Source organism: Aristolochia californica, unplaced genomic scaffold (assembly GCF_029961685.1).
Source record: "Aristolochia californica isolate CCGP_79_NKW_82.1479 unplaced genomic scaffold, dmAriCali1.0.hap1 SCAF_13, whole genome shotgun sequence".
Lineage (NCBI taxonomy): Eukaryota > Viridiplantae > Streptophyta > Magnoliopsida > Piperales > Aristolochiaceae > Aristolochia > Aristolochia californica.
Window position 1 is genome coordinate 5,816,159 of NW_027181804.1, and position 12,610 is coordinate 5,828,768.

Genomic DNA, 12,610 nt, shown 5'->3' on the forward strand with positions numbered 1-12,610 from the left:
TGGTTTAAGTTATATATAATTTTTATTAACTTACAAATATGTTTGACAATAGTAATTTATAATTATAATATTTTTTATTATTTTAATTAATTAAATAAATAAGATAAATATAACATATATATATTTTAATATTTTTTTAATTATGTTTTTAATTATTACATATTTTTACGGATTATCAAATTAATGCATATATGATGTTTGGTGTGTTAATTCTAGTAGGTTTTTTGTAATTATGTATTTAAATATTACATTTTTTTATGGATTATCAAATTAATGAATATCTGATGTTTGGGCGTGTTAGCTTTTACTTGGCCCTTCGACTCGATGGGTCTGCTACACCCAGTCTGCTACACCCAAGAACTCCTTTCATTGCGAAGGAGGCCGCAGCCTCGTTCCGAGCTCAGCTCACATTTCAGTGTCCAAGTGTCCTAACCTTATCAGACTGAGCCACCATGAACGCCCTCTCTATCTCTGCTCCTTTGACACCATCCTCGTTCGTCCCTTCCTTGACTTCTCCGTCCCTTAGACGCACCTCTTTCTCGAGGCCGTCTCTTTTCCCTATCCAGGCTCATCTTTCATCTTCTGCGGCAAGGTCCAGTGACCTCCGCGCGAAGCCCTCCAATGATTTTGATAATCTAGGGTTAGGTTTTGATGATGGGTCCTACTCCTCTTTCTACCCGTTTTGCTCAGCACCTCAAACACCTGCCACAGCGGTGAGAGGCGCGGAGTCTGACGTCATGGGCCTGCTTCTCAGGGAGAGGATTGTGTTTCTTGGGAGTAGTATAGATGATTTTGTTGCTGATGCTATTATAAGCCAACTTCTTTTGTTGGATGCTCTCGACCCGACTAAAGATATCAGGCTTTTCATAAATTCGCCTGGCGGGTCTCTCAGGTGAAATTTCTATTTTTGCTTGGTTATTCGAGGAAATTCGGGTTATCTGTGCCGTAGACCCGTAGTTGTTTGCTTTTGTTCTTTTTTTCTTTTATAATCTGATGTCATGCTGGAATTTGATATTTGCTGATAATATTGTGCACCTCTTCGTCGTCTCTGCAAATCGCATTTCATCTTGTTTTTGTGTCACTGGAATTTTCTTTATTCTGAATCTTAGTTGAGGATGTAAGAAAGTACGTATAGCAGTATATTCAAAAAGTTATACGAGGACTAGGCAATGCGGTCCATAGTCTATGTTGCGTTCCATTAACAAATTAATATGATTGAAAGTGTAACCCCGTTTGTCCGAGGTTGTCAAATTTCTATCTCTTTTCTTAATAGTATGTGAAAGTAGAGTTTTTGAACGGTGGACGTCAAATATATGGGCAGGTCTATAATCTTGCGCACTAACACACTAAGTCTGGAACATCTCCTGCATAAATCGTGTATTCTGTGTTGGCTGGAAATGACACAATTTTTGTCTATTACAACTAGTGGTAGCAAGCTATGTGGGCATGATACAAGTAAGCCAGAGCCTTTCTCTTTTCATGAGGGGTAATTTCTGATGGTTTCCAGGCCACTGATGAAGTGCTGTTCAATTTGAGTATATCTATCAAAATGCTCAAGTTTCTATATAATGTTTCGTTTCATATCTATACCAGTATGCTCCAAGCAATTTCATCCTGGTTCTTTCAAAACCTGCTTCACAGATGGGCCATAGTCATGGGCTTGATTGGCTTCATTACTTGATGATGAGGCTGCTTATTCTTTCCATAAAGTTACCCCTCTTTCCATAAAGTAATGACCATAATATGATTTCATACCCAGGGAAATTGATATAAGTTTGTTTCCCTCGTACTCCAAAGCTGGATTCTGGATTTGGTGGCTTTTTGGTTTTGATTGTTTCTAATCTTTTGTTTGAGTTGAGGATGCCTAAGATTTATTAGAATGAAATCAAGGCTCAAGTATTTCAAAGGAAAATTGAAGCTTTAGGCTTTCATCTTGGACAATAGTATTTTATTTGCAGGTTGAACTGCTTTTTGATGTTGTGAGTTTAACAGTGAGGACCAAGGTCAGCCAAGGAAATTGAGGGCTAAGATTAGTGGCAATGTAAGGTGAAAAGGAAAAAAGTCATTTAAAACGGTTTAACCATGCTGCTTACAGATGCTTTGGAATAATAAATATAAATGCCAAGTGATTATGTCTTTAAAATGAAATTAGCCATTTAAAAAAAAGAAATTAGTTTTGGTTGAATTGTTGCTTGATATAGTGTATCCCTTGCAATATTAAATTGGATTGGACTGGCCAATAGAAACATGTTAAACTGCTACAAGTCCTTTCCACTGTTTGTATGCTTGGATTGTTGAACCATTGACCTAGCCTGGTCAAATAGACTAGTCCACTACCCTCAGATTATTGTGGATGTCCGTCTCTCAAAAGCATGCAAAATTACAGAGGCGGTGTGGTGTGGTGCTGTGCCCCCTCCTCTCCATTTCAAGTTGCCCTCTTGTCTTTCTACACACACTCCCACAATGGCAGAGAGGGTGTGGGTTCCTTTGCTTCTATCTTTCTGCAAGTTGGGGAGAAGGGAACCCTGTGTCTCACCAGAATGTGAGCTCTTTCCCCTTGCTTGAGGAAAGATACCCCCACCCCCATGCACCACAATGGGGAGGGTGGGGTCTCAGCCCCATGCATTGTGTGATTTACTATATTATTATTTATTTATTTTCATGTTTTTATTCTATCAATGACATCTTACTGGTTCAACCTTTAGTTCAATTAATTTGAACTGGTTCAACTATAACTGGCCCCTCTTCTTGTTTGATAGATAGTCCAGTTTTGAGAAGATTGATTCTATCCAGTTTTGACAAGATTCATTCTTTTTGCTTCATTTAATAGCCTTTTGTTTAAGAAATGGTAGCATGAGCAATGCTAACCCCACCTGTATTTGCAAATAATTTTATTTTACTTGTATGCTATGTCAAGTTCTGCTTGGTTGGATTCACCTCATCAGGGCGTTGAAATGAGAAAAGAAACAAGCAAAAGAAGAGGAAAGAAAAAGCAACATACCGTTAATTACTGATTGTCTACCCACCACATAACAACTTTTACTTGTGATGGTTCAAGTGGAGTTTACAGTTTATCCTTTTTGAGATTTGTGTTACTCTTTTTATGTATTACATGAAAATTATCTACTACACTTGATTTTGTATTTTGAATGTTTGCCCCACTGGATGCTACGGTTATAAATTGTCTTTGTTCTCTGATTGTATTCTGTCCTTGCACCTGTTTTCAGTGCTACCATGGCCATTTATGATGTGGTTCAGCTTGTGAGGGCAGATGTCTCTACTGTGGCGCTAGGAATTGCAGCCTCAACTTCATCCATCATCCTTGGTAGTGGAGCGAAGGGCAAACGACTTGCAATGCCTAATACACGGATTATGGTTCATCAACCTATGGGAGGTGCAAGTGGCCAGGCAATAGATGTGGAAATTCAAGCCAAAGAAATTATGCACAACAAGAAAAATGTGACAAGAATAGTATCTAGTTTCACTGGTCGATCATTAGAGCAAGTGGAGAAAGACATTGACAGAGATCGTTATATGTCTCCAATTGAAGCTGTTGAGTATGGGATCATTGATGGAGTTATCGATAGGAATTCGATTATACCACTTATGCCTGTTCCTGAGAAAGTAAAGCCAAAATTGAATTATGAGGAAATCAGTAAAGATCCAAAGAAATTCTTGACTCCTGAGATTCCCGACGATGAGATATACTAGGCGAAACAGGTACGGGTACTTGAAATCTGTTTTCAGCTCTTCAATAGTTTATGTTTGGCATATCATAGTGGTAATGGGATCTATTTCGTTATTAACTGTTTTTGTACTATGGAACTGTTGTTCAGAAGCACTGTTTTTGTATATTGTGGGTGTAGAATTGGATTTTTTTGGTCACTAGTTATGTTGCACTTTGTTATATGCTGTTTTGCTCACTAGTAAATTCTATGTAGAATAAGGTTATTGTTATTGTTTTTATCTTACCTCACACTAGAAACCCTCTGATGTGGCTAGGTTATTGTCTCTATTCTTTAGCACACAAATGGATTCGAAATTGATTGACTGTGTGCGTCTCTATTCTGAGTGACATTGGAGATATGGTTAACTGGAGGAAATCATTGCATTGATCAGAAAGCAGGGAACATGTTGAGAGTCTTCTACATGGTTCTATGCCTGAAAGCTTTCCATATTTTGTATCAATGAAAAAGAAAAAGAAAAACACAAACATCCATGTTTGCTAGGTAAATGATTCAGTCCCAGTGACACGGAGCAGGTTATAGGCATCATGCGGCCTACCCTCCAAGTTGGGGTTGGTGACTAGTAAGCCTCCCTGTTGATCCCTGTGCCAGGAGGTGGAATAAAGCAGAGCAAAACCCTCCAAAAAGTAAAAAACATGCCAGGAAGTGTGGAGACAAAGAATCCAAGATGATACATAAACTGTACCAATGATCCCCTTTATGTGGGCGAGGCCCAGCCCCTTAGAAGCAACTGAACAGCCTCATTGTTCCAATTCCCTCATGATTCATCGGCTACAGTTACATTACACATCAGCTCCACATAAGTGTCGGTTAACATTCCTGCCAACCAAGTTGGCCTGGCACATGCACTCCACCGAGATGTGTTGGGGGTTGTGGCCTCTCCCCATGTCGGTCTTGGGTGCATTGGCATTGCCATGTGCATGAGTTGTGGGGCTTAGTTGATGGGTCTGCGATAATCTGATTGTTATTTCAGTTTGATAGGTGGAGGAAATCTTGGAATTAAACTATAAAAGTTGAAGCAAAAAATTAGCCTGCTTGCTTTGTCTCTGTTCTGTGCTTCCATGACTTTGCCTATGAAAAAAAAAGAGAGAGAGAGAGAACCAGATATACTTTTATTTGTTTTGTAGCCTGTATGTTACCTCCCCTATTTTTTTGTGTTTTCATTCCTGGTATGCTAGTATCCCAAAACAAATAATTTGATGTTTTGTCGGATGAAGCAGCTTCTTCGATCCAATGAAGGGCTTGCAGCCTAGCTTTTTGCACATTGAAGCTGTGAAGTGTGATTAATCAAGTGGGATCCCGCTGCTGTTTTTTGGGTTGGAGATGTCAGATGTCTTCAATTCATTTTGAAGTTTCAAACTGGTTAGTGACTACACAATGATTTGAGTTTTGAGCTTTTATGGCAAGGTGCTTAAGAGGATAGTGGTTCAGAATGCTGAAGTTAGCCAATGTGAAATCAGTGGAATTTGAATCCTGATCCCTGATGTGATAGAATCTTTGAACTTTGTAATTTATTTGATACTTTTATATGACTTTGCAGGCCAATCCTGTGAGCAGTTCCAAGGTCTAATTGATAGAAAGTTGAAAAAGTAACAAATGCATATTTAGGCTTAGCATATTAGGATCATATTATATTTAAACGAATAATATTACTGTTTATGTAATGTAATCAGCTCTTATATTTTTACTCTATTTAATAATTATTATATAGTTAAATCTGGATGCAACAAGATTTATACTTGGAATTCACTTGATTTAACATTCATTACTCTCACGTTTTGATTTAATTTGATAACAAAAATGACACATTTTCTTTTAGTTTTATACTATTAATACTTTATTTAATAATTATTTTTATTATGTAAGAAAAAAAAGGGGGGAACTAGTGGGAAGATGGCCAACCTCATCTTTTGCTTGGAGTAGAGGGGGAAGGGCAGGCACTAATTATAGGTGAGAGGAGTTTGGCCTTTTCTCATTCCAGTTGTGAGTTTTTAAACATTGTTAAAAAAAGATAGTGACATTATATGTAATTAAGTGAATGAGTGACACGGGATGTAATTATGTAATAACTTTAGTTTTTTTTTTTTATTCATGTATTAGGGTTTTTATCCTGATAAACTATAAATAAGAGGTGAAGGGGAGAGCTCAAAATCGTGCTCTCGATATTCCCAATTTGAAACCCTAGTTCTCCCACATTCATCCCCTCTTTTCTCCGCTCCTTGCTCTCTTCTCTTCTCTTCTCTTCTCCTCTTTAAACTTAGATTTTCTAATGATGAAACTCTAGAATCTAACATGCTATCAGAGTAAGAATTCTAAGGTTTTTAAAGTAAAGACGCTAAGGAGTTGAAACATGCAAAGGAGATTAAATTTCAAGAAAGTAAATGTGTTATTGTTTTCAAGTTTCAGTAAGACCCAACATTAAATATGTATGTTAAATTCCTTGTTCATTGCGTAAACTCGTTCATTATCATGTCGGAATGAATCTCAATTCGTTTTTAGAATCAATTCTTCAATCTATGCAAAATAGAATGCAATTTGGCCAAAATCATGACTGAATTCGAATTTTCTTAAAAGTCCTTTGATTGGTTTAACATGACATAAATTCACTTTAATAATTTCAAAAATTCCTCTGAAATTCTGGATTAAATCTCCACTTGTTACTCAAGTTATTTGCTCTCTAGGATTTGAGGTTTTTTAGAAGGTTTCCTTCATCATGGTATGTTTAGAAATTTCCTTCAAAATCAGTAATTTTTTTCTAAAATATTCTACCTCATTTTCTATGTTCTAAGGCTGTTTAGAGTAGTGTTGTTTAAAATAAAATAAAATATTTTAAATAAATTCTAATTTTGATACGGGTGAGAACAGAGCAGATTCTCGGCTAAGAAAGGTTTCTGCGACTCATTAGCAAAGAAACATCTGCGGCCAAAATCCTCCCAGAAAACCTGTCATGGGCACCTGAGAGAGCGAGAGAGTTCTCCTTTTGAAGAGGAGGAATTCTTCTTTTACTGAAGCCCTAGTTTGAAATTCTTACCTGCGAAGAGCCATGCTCTCGGCAAGGCCTGCCGGGCCAAATGCGTTCTGCTCTCCAGGTACTCAGAGGCCCGTCTTTTTCTCGCTTTCTTTCTTCGATGAGTGCGATAACAAGCTCGAGCTCTCTTTCGAAAACCGTAGAAGAAATCTCAAACGCATTCTCCCTACAGAATCTCAACCTCCTAAATCGAGTTTCTCTCTCTGGATTCAAGCAGGACCAGGTCGAAACCGTTCTCTACCGTCTCCGCTCGCAGCCCGATGCTGCACTTCGTTTTTTCGAATGGTCTGAGAATATCCTGGGGTTTTCTCATACTCTTCGAGCTTATTGCACTGTTGTGCATTTGTTACTCAGCCGGAGAATGTTTGATCCTGCCCGTCACGTAGTTGGAAGGATAATCACTGAGTTTGTGGGCTCTGACATTTTTTATGAACTTGCTGACGGTTTCAGGACATTCAGTTCTAATCCTGGTACGGTTTATAGCTTTTTAGTTGATTGCTATGCTCGTGCTGGGATGGTCAATAAGTCTGCTGATATTTTCTTGCGAATGTGTGCATCCAAAATTCCCGTCTCATCTTACGCCTGTTCTGGCTTATTGAAATCTTTACTTGCCACGGATACAATAGATTTTGTTGTAGAAAATTATCAAGCATTAGTTGATGGGTTGGTCGGAGCGGATCTTTCAGTGTACTCTGCTGTTGTTGAAGCACTTCTCGGAAAGGGGGAATTTGAGAAGGTTCTGAATTTTCACCGTGATATTGTCATGAAAGGCTTCACACCACATTTATCTGCTTGTAATAAGATCTTAAGTAATATATGCAAGGGGCACGGAATTGTAGTTGCAAGAGACTTCTTCAAGGTACTCTTAGCAAATGGTCCAAAACCAAATGTTGTAACATTTAGTAGTTTGATCAGTGCATGCTGTAAGGAAGCAAGATTGAATGAAGCAGTAGAATTGTATAGCTCTATGTTAGAAAATGGTATACCACCGGATGTGATTGTTTATGGTATTCTTACAAATGGTTTCTGTAAGGAGGGAAGAGTGGATGAAGGGCATGCTTTTCTTTCAAGGGCCTTGGATGCTGGCGTTATGCCAGACATAGTTATATTTAGTTCACTTATAGATGGATATGTTAGATCTGGACGTCTGCAAAATGCTTTTGAGGTATATGGAAGAATGTTGAAAGAAGGAATTTCACCTAATATTGTTACTTATAGTATTCTTATTAATGGTTTGAGTCACGAGGGGCAAATTCTAGAGTCATGTGCAATCTTTGGCAAGACCATAAAAGATGGGTTTGAGCCAACTCTCCAGACATATAGTAGCTTGATTGATGGTTTCTTTAATTTGGGAAAAATTAATGATGCAATAGATTTATATAGGTATGTGATATGGAAGGGTTTAGTTCCTGATTTAGTTCTGAATGGTGTTATTGTAAAGGGCCTTAGCTCTATGGGAAGGATGGATGATGCTCTTAGGTTTTTCTTCAAAAGTGATTTAGAACCTAATGTGTTTACTTACAACATTTTGATTCAAGGTTGGTGTAGATTGAAAAGATTTGAAAATGCTTGGACGACGTATAGGCAAATGGAGCTTCATAATCTTTGCCCTGATGTTATCACCTATACTACCCTTATTAAGGCAATTGCTGAACAGGGGAGATTGGAGGAGGCCTTGTGTATTTTCTTTCAGATGTTGAAGAAGGGCTTCTCACCTGATGGAGTGACATATTGTACAATTATTGATGGTCTTTGTAAACAGAAAAGTCTGGCTACCGGATTAAGGGTTTTCAATATGATGCCTAGAGATGGAATTGACCTTGATATTGCCATTTACAATGTTCTCATCAATGCTCTTTTTAAAGAAGGGCGTACGGTTGAGGCATTTGGACTTTTTCGTCGCTTAATACTGTATGGGCCCCAACCTGATGTTCTCACATTCAACACAATGATCAGTGGTTTCTGCTACCTGAAGAATTTGGATAGTGCAGTTCAACTTTACAAACAGATGAAGTATGAAGGGCTCCAGCCAAATGTTATTACTTTCACTATTCTGATTGATGCTTTCTGTAAAATTGGTAGGATAAATGATGCAGTCTCTGTGTTTAATGCACTGCTTGAAAAAGGTCCTAGACCCAATCTTATAACCTATAGCTGTTTGATTGATGGGTACTTCAAATTTGAGAGTTTCCAGAATGCCATTGAACTTCATGAAGATATGCTTCAAAATAACATCTCTCCAAATATTATCAGCTACAGTATCCTGATTGATGGACTATGCCAGGAGGGTCGATTGGAGGAAGCCACACTGGCTTTCCGTTGTGCCATAGATAGGGGTTTGGTGCCTGATCTTGTGGCATATAGCATTTTGATCTATGCTTATTGCAAGAGTGGAAGATTTGTTGAAGCCAGGAAGTTGTACACTAGAATGGTAGCTGACGGGGTCAAACCTGATAAACTTATAAATAACATTATTGCAGTATTTCTAAAACAAGAGGTCAGTGTTGGTGAAGCCAATGGAAGGCACTAAGAGACAGATTTTAGGGTTTAAAAACATTTCTTTGCACCATTGTACTAAGATGAGAAGTCCGTAATTTTTCTTGGCCTTATTTAGGTAGCTATGATATAGGTATTTATTTAGGATATAATGGGTGGTGGAAGTTCACCAATTGGTTGGGTTTTGTACCCTGGATATCTTGTACAATAATGAAAATTATTTTTCTGAACAATTATTGGTGTAGAAAAGTAATTGATTTACATGAGCAGCTTTTCTATTATTTTCTTGGAGCTGATACCTTTTCTTGTCTGTAAAAATAGGCTTTACTTTGGGTGCCTATCTATGGGACAGGTTTTATAATCCTATTCTTAATGGGAATTCTATAGTTACAGTCTGCTGTCTCATCTTGGCATGCTGCTAGCTCCTTATTTTTTGTGGAGATATTTTTCTTTTCTTTCTTATTTTCTGTTTGTCTCTTGATTGTGTTTTAACAATTTGTAAAGACTTGCTATGTGGTCTAGAAATTTCTTCAACCTCTATCGAGACTCTCTAGGTACAATATATAGATACGATAGTGATGTGTGTTAACTATTCCTGAATTAGGATGCTGGCCAAGACAACAATTGGCAAAATAAATCTTGTTCTTGTTGTTGTCATTGTTTTCACCATGACATGGTCTGGTTTTGGTTCGGAGCAAGGTTCTGCAACCCAGACTGAGGACCTTACTCAGACTCAGTGAAATCTGGTTGGGTCAACTAGAGTACAAAGACCGAACTCAGAGTGATTCAAGGGTCTTTGCATTAAAATAGGAGACACCCATCTCTCCCAAATCCGGGTTGACCCTACTAGTTCTAGAACCATGGGGTGAAGTTGCTGATGGATTTGGGAGAGATGGGTGAGATGTCTCTCCCAAATCCAGGTCTCTACCCTGCCTTATTGGATCAAAAGTTGCATGTCCTCCGTATCATATTCTCTCATCCTAAATGAAATAGCTTACGGATGCTTTAAAGGCTTAAAGGGAATGAGACAGGGTCTCTCCCTGCTTTTATTCAACATTGTAGCAAAATTCTTTTCTGCTATATTCTATTCAGCTAAAGAATGTGGATGACTCACCCTAACTAGCACCTCTTCGGCTTTTGATATCTTTATCCTTCAATATGCGGACAACACTTTGATCTTCGGAGAAGGAACAATGGATAATATTAGAATAATTAAAGTGGTTCTCGGACTCTTTGAGATTTGCTCACGTCAGAAGGTTAATTGGGGTAAGATGTCCTTGATCGGTTTCAATATCAACTCGAGCTCCCTCTCAAATATGGCAGAAGTCCTCGACTACTCAGTCTCGTCCACTCCTTGCACTTATCTCGGACTTTCCCTATTTTCAGGTCGCATTTGCAAAAACCTTTAATCCCTTCTAAAATCATGTATTGCAAGAATTTCAAACTACTATTTATCTTTTCTGTCATGCCCTGCCTCTATTTGTCAACAGCTGGAAAAGATCAAGAAGCGTTTTCTATGGAGGGGATCTAACTCTGAGTTCAAGTATCATTTGGTTAGTTGGGAGGAGGCCAGCCTTCCAAAATCTCTTGGTGGCCTCGGGATTTGTCTCTCCAGAGATATGAATTGTGCCATGTTCCTTAAATGGTTTTGGAGATTTAACTCATCCATCCCAAACCATTGGAAAGATATGGTGCAAGCAAAGCTCGACATCTCCTCGAATTGGTGGATAGACAAGGGGGGGGGGGGGGGGGGGGGGGGGGGGGTGGACAAAAGGCGTTTATCCCTTATCTAGAGATCTCTCTATCTCCTTATCTCGATTTTCTCTTTGTCAATCCAGTTTTGTGGGTAATGGCCAGTCGATTAGATTTTGGGAAGATTGGTAGTCAGGAGAGATGCCTTTTCAAAACTCTTTTCTGAACCTCTTCCAAATTTCCAGACTGAGAAGGAGCTCAATTGCTGAAGTCGCCAGTAATGGGGGATAAAACATTCACCCTCGACAGGGTCTATCGAACTTTGAAGCTTTGAAAGCAAGTCGCCTTTTGGAAGCAATTCAATAGACAAGGATTTAAGCTTGCAGGGTTGATAAATTAATTTGGTGGCCTGATAAGAGTGGCTCTTTTTCTCAAATTTGACTCCTTGCATACATGTAGTCAAGCTTTTATCCATCACCTGTGTGCTTCAAAGGCTCAAGGCTTGGACACTTCAAGGAGAAGATGTCTCTCGACAAATTTAAAGGGTGTAAATTTTTCTTTATTGTGTAATTTTCATTTTCTTGATAGGTTCATCTAGAACCTTGTTCAATCTATAGAGAAAGACTTACTAAAATCTAGCTACTCTCTAAGAGAAATTGTTTTATAATCGTGAATAGTGACATACATGTGGCTTGAAAGAGAGTTGAAATCTCTTTCTTGTAAATTCCAAGGTAACAGAGTCGATATAGTGGAATCTCCCAAGCATGGGTTGTTAGGTGGTGAACACCAATAGGGAAACATCTATAACAAAACATTTGGTATTATTTGTGATGTGTAAATTTTTGTCTCAATACATGCATTTTTTATTTACTTAAATTATTGTACACTTAAGTTTAAATTTGTAAGAACTCAATTCACCCCTCCCCTCTTGAGAAGCCATTTGGGCTAACAATAACAACTTCTCTAGTTAATATATCCATTTATTTTTAAAAATGTATCTGCACCTCAAAAATTGGATTGATGAAGGAGCTCATATACACTTGATGTTGGAGTATAATGAATACTTGTTTAGATGTGTTTATAGGATGAGATTGTATGCTTTCAACAACTTCTATAATTTGCTAAGAAGTAGGAGAGTTCTTGTGGATACCAAGAGTATTAAAAATGAAGAACAAATTACTATATTCATAGTGACCATGGGTCAAGGCCAAAGATATCTACTGTTAATGCTTCAGGTGCTCAATTTCAACTATCAATACATATTTCAATAGAGTACTAAAGGCGATACTCAAATTAAAAAATGACTACACACATCCTCCTCCAAGTAGAAAAGCTCATCTAAAAGTAGTGGGTAATGATAAGTATTATAACTATTGTAACTATTATTTATGTATTTATTTATTTAAAAGAATAATTTTATTTACTTTCAATATACAAATTTCATAATTGCATTAGAGAAATTGATGGAACTTACATAAAGGCCCATGCTAGGTTTTAGAATAAAAAATAATATTTATCACAAAATATGATGATAGTTTGTAATTTTTATATGGAGTTTACTTTCGTAGTAGCTGGGTGGGAAGGATTGACAGTTGATACTCGTATTTGGATGCACACATTAGATGCACCTGATGTGCTTGTCATCCCA

At 37.8% G+C, this 12,610-nt stretch overlaps 2 protein-coding genes across 3 annotated transcripts; both read left to right on the forward strand.

Annotated features, from left to right (window-relative positions):
• The first annotated feature begins 348 nt into the window (after positions 1-348).
• On the forward strand, positions 349-5,291 carry LOC137948170 (ATP-dependent Clp protease proteolytic subunit 4, chloroplastic-like). Of its 2 annotated transcripts, none has more exons than XM_068794151.1 (3): positions 349-892; positions 3,228-3,720; positions 4,964-5,291. In XM_068794151.1, the coding sequence occupies exons 1-2, from the start codon at positions 453-455 to the stop codon at positions 3,709-3,711; spliced, it is 924 nt and encodes a 307-aa protein (XP_068650252.1). In that variant the 5' UTR covers positions 349-452; the 3' UTR covers positions 3,712-3,720; positions 4,964-5,291. The 2 variants fall into 2 exon arrangements, with proteins under 2 accessions (XP_068650252.1, XP_068650251.1); XM_068794150.1 differs by having other exon boundaries at positions 4,967-5,291.
• A 1,427-nt stretch (positions 5,292-6,718) lies between these two features.
• Positions 6,719-9,420, forward strand: LOC137949000 (putative pentatricopeptide repeat-containing protein At1g31840). The gene has a single exon (XM_068795251.1). It carries the CDS (start codon positions 6,818-6,820, stop codon positions 9,302-9,304), a length of 2,487 nt encoding a protein of 828 aa, XP_068651352.1. The 5' UTR covers positions 6,719-6,817; the 3' UTR covers positions 9,305-9,420.
• Positions 9,421-12,610: the final 3,190 nt, after the last annotated feature.